We start from the raw sequence: 14425 nt of genomic DNA on the forward strand, positions 1-14425 counted from the left end.
GTTACAAGGGTGAGAGTTCCAGGCTGTTTTAAGCTTAATGACCCAAATACTTAACAAGTGTGAATGACATGGCCAGCTGGAGCAGCAAAAGCAATAAAAACATAATAGAAGCAGTATTAACACAACTGTGAGCAAGTGCCATGCATGGCAGCATGATCATCCGCAGATGCCCTGTGTGTGTCTGTCTGTAAAAAACTGGGGAAAGCCCTTTTCATGAAGTGATTGGACACACATGCCCCATCAGAGCACGCAGTTTCCTGTATCTGCTTGCCACCTCACTCTTTTTGACAGCCATAAGGCGCAAGGATAATTGAATGTTTTAACAAGAGAGGAAAGGATTAAATGCCTGCACTGTTGTCAATCACAGACTTCCATCAGAGAGTATCTTCAGAGAAAAGCTATCATTTTAGAGTCCAAGCAGAGGAGGCAGGGGTCTGTAAAAGTCTGACTATGTCACTCTGTATGTCTGACACGAAATAAGCAGAGTGCACGTGAACAGTCAAAGCATAGTTTTTAGTTCTGGTTTTGTGATTGCTAATAATATAATTTTATCCAAGACACCTAGAGAAAATGAGGTTTCATTGGCGAAGAGAACAGATAGAAACAGGCACAGGAGGTCAAATAGCAATATATACCGGAATTTGTTTAAGATTTTTTTTTATATGTAAATGTTATCAAAATATGTTTTAGGTAATAGTTTATTCCATAATATTTTTGGTGCATTAAATATGCTTTATAAAACTGTGGAACTTGTTTTTTTCACAAAGATGGGAGCCATGAGAGCCATTAAAGATGATTCAAAATCAATATTTCCTTTTTTGCTACAATAATAGTTTCAGGCCTGTCTTACTCCTCAAAGGCAGCATATCAGACCTCATCCCTGCTTTGAATTAGCATCACCATCTGAAAGGATCATAAGTAGTGTAATGGCCTAACAACAGGTAATAAAATTGTCTGCACCAATGTGCATAATGAAGGCTTCTGCCCAGCTTTGCCGTCAATCAAAAGACTCTTGATTAAAATTAGCTGGGATGGGCTTTCCCTAGGAGCCAGAGGTCATGTGTCCAAGTCCTGGTGGGATACGTCGGCACACGGGCCGCACTCAGTACCTGAAATTGGTTGCAGCTGAGGCAGATAGGGCGCTCCCTTCATTGCTCAGTAATGATGGCTTGGCATGCGAGCCACTGAGCCCCACTTCCGACCCAGGTGAGACATTTGACCTTACATCTGTTTCCTGTTGCAGAGCTGGTGCAGAAAGGAAGACGAGACAGCAGACCAAGGGCTGTAATGAAAGCCGACCATTTAAGTCACAAGCTTCCAGCCCCTCTTGGTAGTGGATGAGGTGATCTTTGCTGTCAAGCCACAATAACAAATGATTTGGCAAAAAAATAGAAAAGGCAGAACAACCGGTTAAATAAAAAGTTATGACTGTGTTCTGATTCAAGGAAAATGTGATTTAAATATAACATCACATTTGCAAAATCTTATGAGAAAAGATAGCGAGAGTCAGCGTTTTAAAGACAAGTTTAAAGTCATTTTTCTACAGGAAGAACTGGAAGACTTTAAATGTAAACTAAATCCTTTATCTTTTGCTTTTTAATATTTCTGTATATAAAAATGTTTTATGTTGTGCAAATTAGTGTAAATGCAGTTTTAAAAAGTCTGAACTGAATTGAACTATGTAATATTAAAAAAAGATAAACACCAAATGCATGGATATAGAAGATGATGTAATACTAATATGACACCACCAATAAATTGCTGTAAGTGATATAGAGATGAAATAGATTTCATTAGCATTCTTCAAGATAAATAATTTGATTCACATAATTGTTTTGTTTTGTTTGTTTGCCATGCTCAGATTTTGTACATTTTAGGTATTTATTAGCAGCATAAATGTCTACACTTTTTTTCTCAATCATATAGTCATTCACATGAACATATACTTATGCTAAACACAGGGCAAAACACAGTGCAAGTTTTCTATTACTGTATATTCTTTGTACAGAAGACATGGGGAATCACCCCCTCACCTTGTGTAATATGCATGTTCTTTCTCAATAGTGCCATCATGAGGCACAAGTGTGTGCTTACTGTATATGCACAAGTCAGTTTCAATGCTTTTTATGAGAGAGTTACTCAAGTAGTCATGTATGCTCCTTACATCATCTTCCCCATGCAGGTAAACGTTGACATGACTCGATTTAGTCACATAGTCTGGCCAGTCACTGAGAGAGCTCATCCTACACAACAGACAAGTTTTACCAACTGGTTAGTAAATTATAGTAAGTATTTTCTGTTAATAACAACACCCATAGATATATAAAACATAAGGAAAGTTGATTGACAAATGAGAGGAAGTGTTGTGATTTACTTGTGCATGCTAAAGTTAAACTGGTGCCAACAGAACCAGTCTGTCCTAAAGGCAGCTCCATGTTCAGAGCAACCCTGTAAATGAACACACACATGAACACGAACCATTTCCATTGACATAATTATGAAGAGAATTAATACTATACTACTACTACTATCTAACCCTAATACAAAACTTACCCTCAGTAAGCAGAAAGGAACATTTTTAGTGTAAAATAATTATGAAAAATGTATTGTCATGAAACTTTACTTTTTACTTTGTATTATTTAATATACTTTCCATCTTTGAACTTAGACACATTATTTCGGCTGTATTTGTCACCACTGGCTTACTCATCAGGGACAAACTTACACTTATAAAGTGTAAGTTCAATCTTATTTATTTTTAACACCACATTAACTGTGTAAAGCTCTTTTGAAACAATGTTAATTGTTATAAGTGCTATACAAATAAAACTGAATTGAAAATTGAATTGAATTTGTATATAGAGATATAAATAATAATAATACAAGTATTTTAAATTGTATTCATCAACTTAAGAAAGGTATTTGCTATAGCTCTGTAGTTTTTTATTCTCAATTAATGTTTAATAATATATATTTTTTAAGATTGCTAGAAAGCTCTTTTTCCTTTCATTATAAATTTTAATTGTGGCAGGAAATCCTCCCATCCATCTAATCTTTTAGACCGAACCAGGTGCAATTTTCAGCATTTGTAGATTGCATTGCCTGAACAATACTTAAAGCTCTTGACCTGTACACCCTTGATTTTTTTTCATTGTGTTGCTGCCACATGATTTGACTGATTGGATAACTTCACAAATGTGCATCATTCTCTGTGCGTGTATGTGTCAAATATTGGATAAAATGGAGTACAGGAGGGAAGAGCATTGTGGTATTGATCAAGCTTGATTAAGCTATTGAGGAAAATGTATGAATAACACTAGTGGGAGCTTGAAGGCTGCTGCCCGTGTCCTCCTCTATGCTATTTATTACAGACAAGGTTTGCAATGTTTGAGTTTGGAAATTGCCTTATGAGCTCTGGATCTCTGTACAAAATGCACTGCTTGTGTATAACTAACTGTTGAAAATAATCGCTTCCATTCCATCTATAAGTTCCATCGCCTGGAAGTAAATCCAGCCAACAAATTGCTTACTGTTAATTCATCACCTACAATCTTAAGGGTGGTAAAAATGGAAGAATACCAATACTAAAATACTGATACAAATTTTATCATCATGTAAGATACACATGTTCTCTGAAAACATTTGGGTTTGATATTAAAATATTATATTTATATCTATAGTGAATGGTGAATTTTTATTCGTTTCATTATTTAGTTGATTAAAAAATACAATTAATAGTTCTGACTGTCTACTCTTGGTTTGAGCTCTAAGTTTTTGCCTTTAAAGACTGCATTTGTAACACAAAAAACATAGGGTTCTAACATAGGTTTAGGCTATGGGGATAAAGCAATTAATTTGAAGATGGCGAAAAAAAAGAGAAGATTTCAGACATAAACAGATTTAGCCAAGAAAGCAACATTAGTTACAAAACACAGTGAAAAGATCAAAATAACCCAAACTATAATCACTGGCATCTCCTGCAACCTCCACAGACTAGAGGTTAAAATAATCGCAATCTACTATTTAAAGAAGACCTAAAGAGCAGAAATATAGAGCCGATGTCATAAGATGCAAACCACTCATCAGCAGCAACGATTGGAAAGAGATCAGTTTCTGAAATACCCAAACCAGTTCATCTGCCAACAACAATCATGCCACAGTTAATTTCATAGAGATTACGTTATCTTTAAATCCTGATGATTTAATTGTAAACATTGCTTGCTTTTTCATTGCTTTCCTGACCAGATTATGCTGTTTAAATGTGAATATAATGAAGTGGATGATAAATTTAGAGATATAGGAACACTGAAATATGGACAAATTAAACAAGTATAATAAGAATTAAATGAAATGGTTAAGCAGAAAAAAGTCCTTCAGATATTTTGTCAATTCTATTGTAATTATTCAACAAAATAATGATGACTTATATAAGAATAATGGCTTACCCAGCTTCATCTTCCATCTCCTGCATTAAAGACTGCACTTTATTCTCTATAGACCTACATACAAATTATACATTAAACAAGTAAAAACAGAAAATTACAAGCATGCATAAAAAAAATGCATGTTTAGCAAGTTTGCTAAACATATTTTGAATACAAAATAGGTTATTGTCTAATTCAGATTTTCTAATTTTATCTAATATATGGCCATATATATTTAGACATATTTAATCATTATAAATTTTTTTGTGGAGTTGTTCTATTTTAGTGGCAGATTCTTTAGCTTCTTGCCAGAAATAAATACTTGAAATAATGAAACAAAATGATCTGTTTTCAAGCAATAAATTAATAAAATGGAAATAAATATAAATAGGTTTCATAATGTAATACTGATTTTAAAAAACTAGTAAAGATAAATATAGGTTGATTTCTATATATTTTTTATTTGCTATCAATTTCTGCAATTAACCATTTTTTTTTTTTTTTATATTGATTTCACATCTTCTTTCCAATGTGGTCATCTGCCAATTTCCACTTACGTCACACAACGTCCTCGCATCTGACATTTTGTGGGCAAACGAGCTTCCTCTGAAACTCTTTTTGAACTGTTCATAATGCTGTGCCACAGGGTCCATTTGAAGGAAAATGCCTTCCAAAAAAGATAATGATGTGACTACTAACAGAAGCAGCAGGATGATTAGTAGTACAAGTATACAGTAGTGTACAGAGCCATACCTTCTGCTCAGATTCTGTTCTGTACAAAATCTGAAAGGACTGTAACTGTAACTGCAGCTAAAGGTGAAGGTAGTAAAAGCAAAGTAACCTTAAGGGAGGAAACAACATTTGATGATGTCCATGGGTTTCCTGTTTACAGCAAATAAATGATTATATATATAACTGGCATCTAACTCTAACAATAATCCTAATATTTTAATTATGTTATCTTTCCCAAAAGATTTTGTGAAAAATGGATAGATAGAATGGAAGACCATTTTATTAATGTTATTTTGAAACCCAGTGTATTAACGCTGAAGGTCTACACTTATATTACATCCTGATATTTCCTGTATATTTCAAATTCACAGTGGTAGGTTAGAGAGAAAAAATTACAAAAACTGTGCAACTGTCAAAATAATTTTGCTATGTGAGTCTGATGCAGACTATGCTGCAAGTACCTGCGGGATAGTCAGTGTGGTTGTGTTGCACATAGTACCTTCCATCTGTGCTCTCTTTACATATCCAGTGTTTGAGACTGCCACTCAATTTTGTACAAAAAGATGACAGCACATAATCTATCAGTGTTTTTAAACAGGTATAGATTGGAATACAAGTATTATCAGAAAGTGGTAATGGACCTCTCAAGCTTCTAAATCTTTATAATATTATATTTATATAATATTATTTATATAATACTATAATAAAAGTCTTGGCAAGCAATGGCTACAAAGACTCACTGGCAATTTATTTGCAACATATGTATAGCAGAAACAGGCCAGTTGCTTTAGATTAGGTCCATATAGATGATGAGAGATTGGGGGAAAAAAATGTGATCTCAGTTATTTTGGCTGTGGCATCATTCTTGGTGCCAGATGAGCTGGTTTGTGTAGTTTTATAACTGCTGATCTCCTGGAATTTTCACCCACAACTCTCTAGAATGGGGCAATAAAGAAAACATCTAATAAGCGATAGTTCTATGAAAAAAATGACTCAGTGATAAAAGAGATCAATGGAGAGTGGCTGGTTTGAGCTGACAGAAAGGATCCTATAACTCAGTAACTTTGTATAATTGTGGTAAGCAAAAAATATATCAAAGAATGCACAACACCTCAAAGCTTGATGTGTATGGGATACAACAACAGATCACATCAAGTTGTATCTCAGTCAGCCAAGAACTAAAAATTCAAGCTGGCATACCAAAACTAGATGGTGGAATCTGGACATTATAGCATGATATATCTTGATTTCCTGAGTCACACGAATGGTAGGATCAGAATTTGACACCAACAGCATGAACCTATGAACCCAGCTTGCTATGTGTCAACAGCCCAGGCAGGTAGAGAGGACTATAAAGTAGGTAATGTTTTCTTTGCACACTTTAGGCAACAATAATACTGATAAAACATTGCTTGAATGTTACAGCTTATTTGCATGTTGTTGCTGACCCTGGGTATCTCTTAATGACCCTAAAGTGCTCAGTGAGTCTTTATTCACAATAAAAAGACATTATAATGTGTCCCATTAAAAAAAAAAAAATATGTGTGTATATATATATATATATATATATATATATATATATACAGTGGGTACGGAAAGTATTCAGACCCCCTTAAATTTTTTACTCTTTGTTATATTGCAGCCATTTGCTAAAATCATTTAAGTTCATTCTTCTTCCTCATGAATGTACACACAGCTCCCCATACTGACAGAAAAACACAGAATTGTTGACCTTTTTGCAGATTTATTAAAAAAGAAAAACTGAAATATCACATGGTCCTAAGTATTCAGACCCTTTGCTGTGACACTCATATATTTAACTCAGGTGCTTTCCATTTCTTCTGATCATCCTTGAGATGGTTCTACACCTTCATTTGAGTCCAGAAATTTTTGATTATACTGATTGGACTTGATTAGGAAAGCCACACACCTGTTTATATAAGACCTTACAGATCACAATGCATGTCAGAGCAAATGAGAATCATTAAGGTCAAAGGAACTGCCTGAAGAGCTCAGAGACAGAATTGTGGCAAGGCACAGATCTGGCCAAGGTTCCAAAAAAATTTCTGCTGCACTTAAGGTTCCTAAGAGCACAGTGGCCTCCATAATCCTCAAATGGAAGACGTTTGGGACGACCAGAACCATTCCTAGAGCTGGCCGACCGGCCAAACTGAGCTATCGGGGGAGAAGAGCCTTGGTGAGAGAGGTAAAGAAGAACCCAAAGATCACTGTGGCTGAGCTCCAGAGATGCAGTCGGGAGATGGGAGAAAGTTGTAGAAAGTCAACCATCACTGCAGCCCTTCACCAGTGGGGCTTTATAGCAGAGTGTACCGACGGAAGCCTCTCCTCAGTGCAGGACACATGAAAACCCGCATGGAGTTCTCCAAGATGGTGAGAAATAAGATTCTCTGGTCTGATGAGACCAAGATAGAACTTTTTGGCCTTAATTCTAAGCGGTATGTGTGGAGAAAACCAGGCACTGCTCATCACCTGTCCAGTACAGTCTCAACAATGAAGCATGGTGATGGCAGCATCATGCTGTGGGGGCGTTTTTCAGCTGCAGGGACAGGACGACTGGTTGCAATCAAGGGAAAGATGAATGCGGCCAAGCACAGGGATATCCTGGACGAAAACCTTCTCCAGAGTGCTTTGGACCTCAGACTGGGCTGAAGGTTTACCTTCCAACAAGACAATGACCCTAAGCACACAGCTAAAATAACGATGGAGTGGCTTCACAACAACTCCGTGACTGTTCTTGAATGGCCCAGCCAGAGCAATGACTTAAACCCAATTGAGCATCTCTGGAGAGACCTAAAAATAGCTGTCCACCAACGTTTACCGTCCAACCTGACAGAACTGGAGAGGATCTGCAAGGAGGAATGGCAGAGGATCCCTGAATCCAGGTGTGAAAAACTTGTTGCATCCTTCCCAAAAAGACTCCTGGCTGTATTAGATCAAAAGGCGGCTTCTACTAAATACTGAGCAAAGGGTCTGAATACTTAGGACCATGTGATATTTCAGTTTTTCTTTTTTAATAAATCTGCAACAGTGTCAACAATTCTGTGGGGCTATGTGTACATTCATGAGGAAAAGAAATGAACCTAAATGATTTTAGCAAATGGCTGCAAAATAAAAAAGAGTGAAAAATTTAAGGGTGTCTGAATACTTTCCGTACCCACTGTATATATATATATATATATATATATATATATATATATATATATATATATATATATATATATATATATATATATATATATATATATATATAGACTGAACAAAATCAATGAACTAAGAACTTCAAAGGGCTAATTTAATGGTGCTAGAAAGTTTGGAACTACTCTATTACTGCATTGATTTAATCCAAAATCTAATTAAATCTTTATCCAAATCCATAGATACACGGAACACAATTAAACAAACTATGTAAAAACCTTTAGTTTTTGCAGTTTTTTCCCCCTAGGGGTTTGCATACTTTTTCAGTGAAGATTTTAACTGTTGGATATTTTCGCTCAGTAAATAAGTGTAAAAAATATAATGTTTTTGTGTCTTTTGTTTAATTGGGTTCTCTTTATCCAGTTATAAGATTTGAACAAATTTCAGATAAAATCTATGCAGAAATACATTAGAATTATGAATAGATCACAAATATTTAGTGGCACTATATACTGTATTTAATGAAAGTGATGAAAGATTACTTTGTCATAAACTTTTAACAGCTGAACTAAAGTAATGTAAATGAAGTAAAATTTGTGAAACATCTTGTGTTGTGTTACTAGAGAACTCCACTCTGAAACCTATTTTATATTTTTTAGTTTGACATATTTATGATGTCCTCAGAGATTATGGTGATAATTTGGTGGTTGCATTCCATAGGAGAAAAGGTTTAAACAATATTAAACATAAAGGAAGCCAGATTAGGTTTTGCCTTAGAGTTCCAAAATGAACTGCAACTGTACAATGTAGCTAATTAGATATTGACTAGATGACAAGCAGATCCACTTTACCATTTGTAAGTTCATGCTCATTTTAGCATCCATAGACTCAACGACACCTTTCATGGTGACCTGTAAAACATATAACAGGACAATCATCCCAAGCACACTGGCAAACCAGTCTATTAATCCATCAATCAATCAATCCCTCAATCCATCCAGCCATCCAGCCATCCATCCATCTAACTAGTCAAGTCAAGTCAAGTTTATTTGTATAGCGCTTTTCACAACAGACATTGTCTCAAAGCAGCTTTACAGAAAACAACAGTGAAGGTGAATGGTGTGCGTTTGTCCCTGATGAGCAGCCGTGGCGACAGTGGCAAGGAAAAACTCCCTTAGATGATATGAGGAAGAAACCTTGAGAGGAACCAGACTCAAAGGGGAACCCATCCTCATATGGGTGACATCAAAAGTTTGGTCATAAATCTTTCAACAATACAGAACAATTTGTGATCATCATAGATCCAGCATCAGCTTCTCCATGCCAGGGCCTTTAAACACTCGGCATCTACTTCTCCATGATCATCCATAGGTCCATAATCTTCACGAGGTGGGACGTGACTGGAGCTGGCCAAACCTCAGGATGCCTCGGGATGGGGAGAGAAAGAGAAGCAGTGGAGAGGAATTAGCGTAGCTGCTGTTCATGATATTAACAGCACAAGTTGATAATGTGCATGTGATCAGATGTTCTGGAACACAAGGTTGTGATGTGATGTGTGTGATGTGTGTTATGTGTAGGCTTTGCTAAAAAGATATGTTTTTAATCTGCACTTAAACTGGGAGAGTGTATCTGAACCCCGAACACTGTCAGGAAGACTATTCCAGAGTTTAGGAGCTAAATGTGAAAATGCTCTACCGCCTTTAGTGGACTTTGCTATTCTAGGAACTACTAGAAGCCCAGAGTTTTGAGATCTCAGGGAGCGTGACGGATTGTAGCGTGTTAAGAGACTGGATAGATACATGGGAGCCAAACCATTTAGTGCTTTATAAGTGAGTAGCAGTAGTTTGTAGTCTATTCGAAACTTAATAGGAAGCCAGTGTAGGGACGATAAGATTGGGGTTATATGATCGTATTTTCTTGACCTAGTAAGAACTCTTGCTGCGGCATTCTGAACTAACTGAAGCTTGTTTATTAATGATGCAGGACATCCACCTAGTAATGCATTACAGTAGTCTATTCTAGAGGTCATAAACGCATGGACGAGCTTCTCTGCATCAGATATAGATAACATATTTCTTAGCTTAGAAATATTTCTAAGGTGAAAGAAGGCTGTTTTTGTAACTTGATTGATGTGATTTTTAAAAGATAAGTTGCTGTCTAAAATAACTCCCAGGTCTTTTACCGTTGAACTAGTAGTTACAGAACAACCGTCTAAATGCAGGCTGAGATGCTGGAGCTTCTGTGTACTATTTTTTGGGCCGATGAGCAAAATCTCCGTTTTATCAGAATTTAATAGCAGAAAGTTACTAGCTAGCTAGGCCCTGTCAAAGTCCAGACTTTAAACTGACTAAAATTCTGTGGCAGGACCTTAAGAGAGCTGTGCAGAAAAAGAAAATTCCTTAATCCTCCACAACCATGAGAGAGACTGATAAAGTCATACAAAACATGATTACTTCAAGTTATTGTAGTGTATCATATGTGTAACCTTATGTTACACATAAGGTAATTTTATATTTGATGCCAGCAACACATTTAAAAAAATATGGGAGACATGAGATGGGACAACAAAATTGATAATATACTGTATATATATATATATATATATATATATATATATATATATATATATATATATATATATATATATATATATATATATATATATAAAACTGCTAATTACTAAAAACTAGCTAATTAGGTTAATTGGCAATGGGCCAGTAACATGACTGCGTATAAAAATAGTATCTTAGAGAAGCAGTCTCTCAAAACAGATATGTAGACAGAGGTTCATGATTATGTAAACAATTGTGTCTACAATTTGTGAAACAATTTAAAAATAATGTTTCTCAACATAAAAATTGTGAAGACTTAATACTATGGATGGTGTTTAAAAAAAAAAAATTGCCAATAAAAAACATTTCTTAACCTCACAGATAGATGTCACTGTCAACAAAGGCATGTTACAGTTTTTAATCGTCTTATTGCAGTTCTACTCAAATTTCAAATAAACACTAGGATTAACATTTTACAGACATTTATGAATGCAGAGTTAAGTTTAACTTTTTTTTTATTTATTTTTTATGCTAAATCCTAATGCCATATGTGGCAGATAAAATTATCATTAAGGCTATTTGCTTCCTTATTTGGGGTAACAGCAGTTTGGACCCAAGCAGCCACTACATCCACTCAAGTGCTTATGCGAAGAAAGTTGATGGATTGATTCTTCTGTTGGATTGCATGTATGGTAAGTATGTATGTTCACCTCCATGTTCCCTTTCTCTATAGCCTAGAAACACCACATACAATTAGAAGTCTGTGAGTTACCTGCAAGCTATGAAAACCAGACCACTTTAGCATAGGGTAGCTTATTAGAAAATACAATCACAAAATGTAAGATTCAGGCAAAGAGGTGATCCTCTACAATATACTGTGTTGCTAAAAATTTGACAGCTGATCATTTTCTGAGCATCCTTTTCCAGATTTTTGTCTCCCTAGTTGCTGTTATACTAATCTCTAGAAAAGCTTTCCGGTAGACTTTGGAACATTGCTGTGGAATTATTGTCCTTCACCAACAAGAGCATTAGTTTAAGCCAGTGATGTTGGGTGAGGAGGCCTGGTGCTACGTCTGTGTTCATCACAAACATGTTAATAGGGTATCTCTTGTATCCTGGTGTTTTGGTTGGCTGACTATTCTTAACTCAGCATGTATGTGATGTATTACAAAAAATGAAACATTAAAGAGGAAAACACACTACTAAGTAACTAGCATGTCAGTTTCACTGCTGATCTGAAAACATATACATATCCAAATACAGGGTGTCCCAAAAGTCTCCAAACAAAGGGGAGTATGAATAACAGCACCATATCCATTGTTCTTTTGCTAACTTCTCAGTTAGCATGCAACACTTCCAGTCGATTTGACTTATTTGTTAATAAGTTACGCAATAGTGTTCTGTGTCATGCATGTGCCGTGTTTCCTGTTAAAATTCAGTACAATGGTGTGAGAGATTTCTGGTCCATCCATAAGAATGATTTTGTCATGAAATAAAGACATTTATGTAAAAAAGGATGGAGAGTTTTGGGACATACCATATATTTTCATGAATGGTCCTATGGTGAAACATTTATACTGGCGGCATTAAGTAGGAAATAAACAATAGTTAAAAAATTATTTTTTAAAAATAGATTGGCTGCAATAAATCTGCATTATCAAGCTGATTTAGCACTTAAATGAATACATCTACTAAGAAAGACTAAAGACTAAAATACTAACTTAAACGTACATAAAAAACAACAACCATAGACCATGTTTAAATTTGTTCAAAAAAATTAAAATTAAAAAAAAAATTAAAAAAAAAAAACAGTCTTAACTTTTTCACTTTAGCTTGTTCAGCCTTCTCCTCTTTGTCACATTTCTTTGCATTGCAGTCCAGCTCTTTGGCTGCAACTTGAGGTTGAAAAGGTGCTCTGTCATTTAAAGTTAAGGATCTTCATAGAAGTAAAACCACTATAAGATTTATATGTATATAAATGACATATATTTTGTATTTTTGAAAAGACTTTAATTAATTTATCTGTTTAATGAAAAGAAAGTTTAAGTTTTAACTGAGTTGGAGATAAGGCAGTTATGATTGGATTTTTAAGCCCCTTAAAACTTACACACAGCAACTATTACACTACTGTTCAGCTGATAGGTTACATTGAAATGTACTGCACCAGATACCTTTCTGTAAAATATGTAGATATGTTGAGTGGCTCGGCACACTCAAACACACCATTTGCAGTTCATCAGGGGACAGTTTTCCATTTTATAATTCATACTATACAATATATTGTAACTCTGCGTAAAGAGGTTGGTTTATTTAACCCTGCAAACATTTATGCACTAATTCATGTATTTATTCTACAAGAAACCAAAGGCCGGTGGGTGAAGAGGGCAAAAGACAACCGTATTTTTGAAAAAAATATTACCATCATACCTAAAAAATTACAAAATTCGAGCTGTATCCTCAAATATCACTTAGCTAGTGTTAGGTAATCGTCCTCGAGATCCGTGTACTTAGACTAAAAATTGAGCATGAACACCGATAGCAGAGTTACGCAACAAGCAGCTAGGGATAACGCAGTAAATAATTAAAGATGCTTTCAAGGATACTTTCCATGTTTGACATGTCTGAATCACTCGTTTTGCCTGCTGATCTCTCCAACAGCCGTTTAATGAACACGCCGAACCGGCAGGGAAAGGCTCGAGGATGCAGGGCGCTTTGATGTTCCCTGACAACAGGGGCAGCATCTGCGACTTCCGGCTACACACCGTGACGTCCGGGCGACGCGCAGCCTTCGCGTTCACGCCTATCAAAAGGCGTGCTCCTTTGACGTCACGGGCGATTGGGATGGCACGCTGACATTATTTTTAACACACACTGTTCCTTGTCCGTGGCGGTACAAGTCCAGTGACGTCGTTTTTAATTTTGGACTCGAGTAAATTGACCTTTCATCTAGCTAACAAATTCACAGCACGATATAAGGCTCCAACTATCTCATTTTGATGTTATTTTTGGACTCGAGTAAATTGACCTTTCATCTAGCTAACAAATTCACAGCACGATATAAGGCTCCAACTATCTCATTTTGATGTTATTCTTTTATTTATCATTTATTTATAGATCATCATTTGAATTTCAACAACCTAAACAGTGCTTTATATATATATATATATATACTATATATATAGATAGATAGATAGATAGATAGATAGATAGATAGATAGATAGATAGATAGATAGATAGATAGATAGATAGATAGATAGATAGATAGATAGATAGATAGAAGATAGATAGATAGATAGATAGGCCAAGCCTGTAATTTTTACCCACATTTAGATAGGTCAAATATATGACACGAGAGCTGTTCTTGTCCAGGCTGCAGCTGATATAAAATGTCAAAAACATGCACGAATCTGAGTAGGAGGAAAGTAAAAGAAAGAGAGAGAGAGAGAGTGAGAGAGAGAGAGAGAGAGAGAGAGAGAGAGAGAGAGAGAGGGAGAGGAGAGAGAGAGAGAGGAGAGGGAGAGAGGAAGAGAGAGAGAGAGAGAGAGAGAGAGAGAGAGAGA

General features: G+C 35.7%; 1 protein-coding gene and 1 long non-coding RNA gene across 5 annotated transcripts; both read right to left on the reverse strand.

Annotated features, from left to right (window-relative positions):
• Positions 1 to 1826: 1826 nt before the first annotated feature.
• On the reverse strand, positions 1827 to 9312 carry LOC310736715 (uncharacterized protein). 4 transcript variants are annotated; one of them, XR_014536621.1, is made up of 5 exons: positions 9164 to 9312; positions 4982 to 6091; positions 4446 to 4499; positions 2375 to 2448; positions 1827 to 2243 (listed from the first exon to the last, which is right to left on the reverse strand). XR_014536621.1 is itself a non-coding variant. In XM_083560488.1 (5 exons), the coding sequence occupies exons 1-5, from the start codon at positions 9248 to 9250 to the stop codon at positions 2239 to 2241; spliced, it is 330 nt and encodes a 109-aa protein (XP_083416614.1). In that variant the 5' UTR covers positions 9251 to 9307; the 3' UTR covers positions 1827 to 2238. The 4 variants fall into 4 exon arrangements, 1 of the variants encoding a protein (XP_083416614.1); XR_014536622.1 differs by lacking the exon at positions 9164 to 9312 and having other exon boundaries at positions 4982 to 5091; positions 5178 to 6642; XM_083560488.1 differs by having other exon boundaries at positions 4982 to 5091; positions 9164 to 9307.
• Positions 9313 to 11411: 2099 nt separating this feature from the next.
• Positions 11412 to 13825, reverse strand: LOC310736725. Its single transcript, XR_014536628.1, has 3 exons — positions 13468 to 13825; positions 12684 to 12779; positions 11412 to 11598 (listed from the first exon to the last, which is right to left on the reverse strand). It is a non-coding gene; the product is annotated as an uncharacterized lncRNA (long non-coding RNA).
• Positions 13826 to 14425: the final 600 nt, after the last annotated feature.

Source organism: Silurus aristotelis (assembly GCF_946808225.1).
Source record: "Silurus aristotelis genome assembly, chromosome: 14".
NCBI lineage: Eukaryota > Metazoa > Chordata > Actinopteri > Siluriformes > Siluridae > Silurus > Silurus aristotelis.

Bases quoted from the DNA above. Each gene is read 5' to 3' on its own strand.
- LOC310736715 (XM_083560488.1), bottom strand. From the start codon at position 9,250: ATGATTGTCCTGTTATATGTTTTACAGGTCACCATGAAAGGTGTCGTT. The intron at 5,092-9,163 runs GTAAAGTGGATC...CTTTTTTGGAAG, and splicing joins TGAGCATGAACTTACAAATG to GCATTTTCCTTCAAATGGAC. The intron at 4,500-4,981 runs GTAAGTGGAAAT...ATTTGTATGTAG, and splicing joins ATGCGAGGACGTTGTGTGAC to GTCTATAGAGAATAAAGTGC.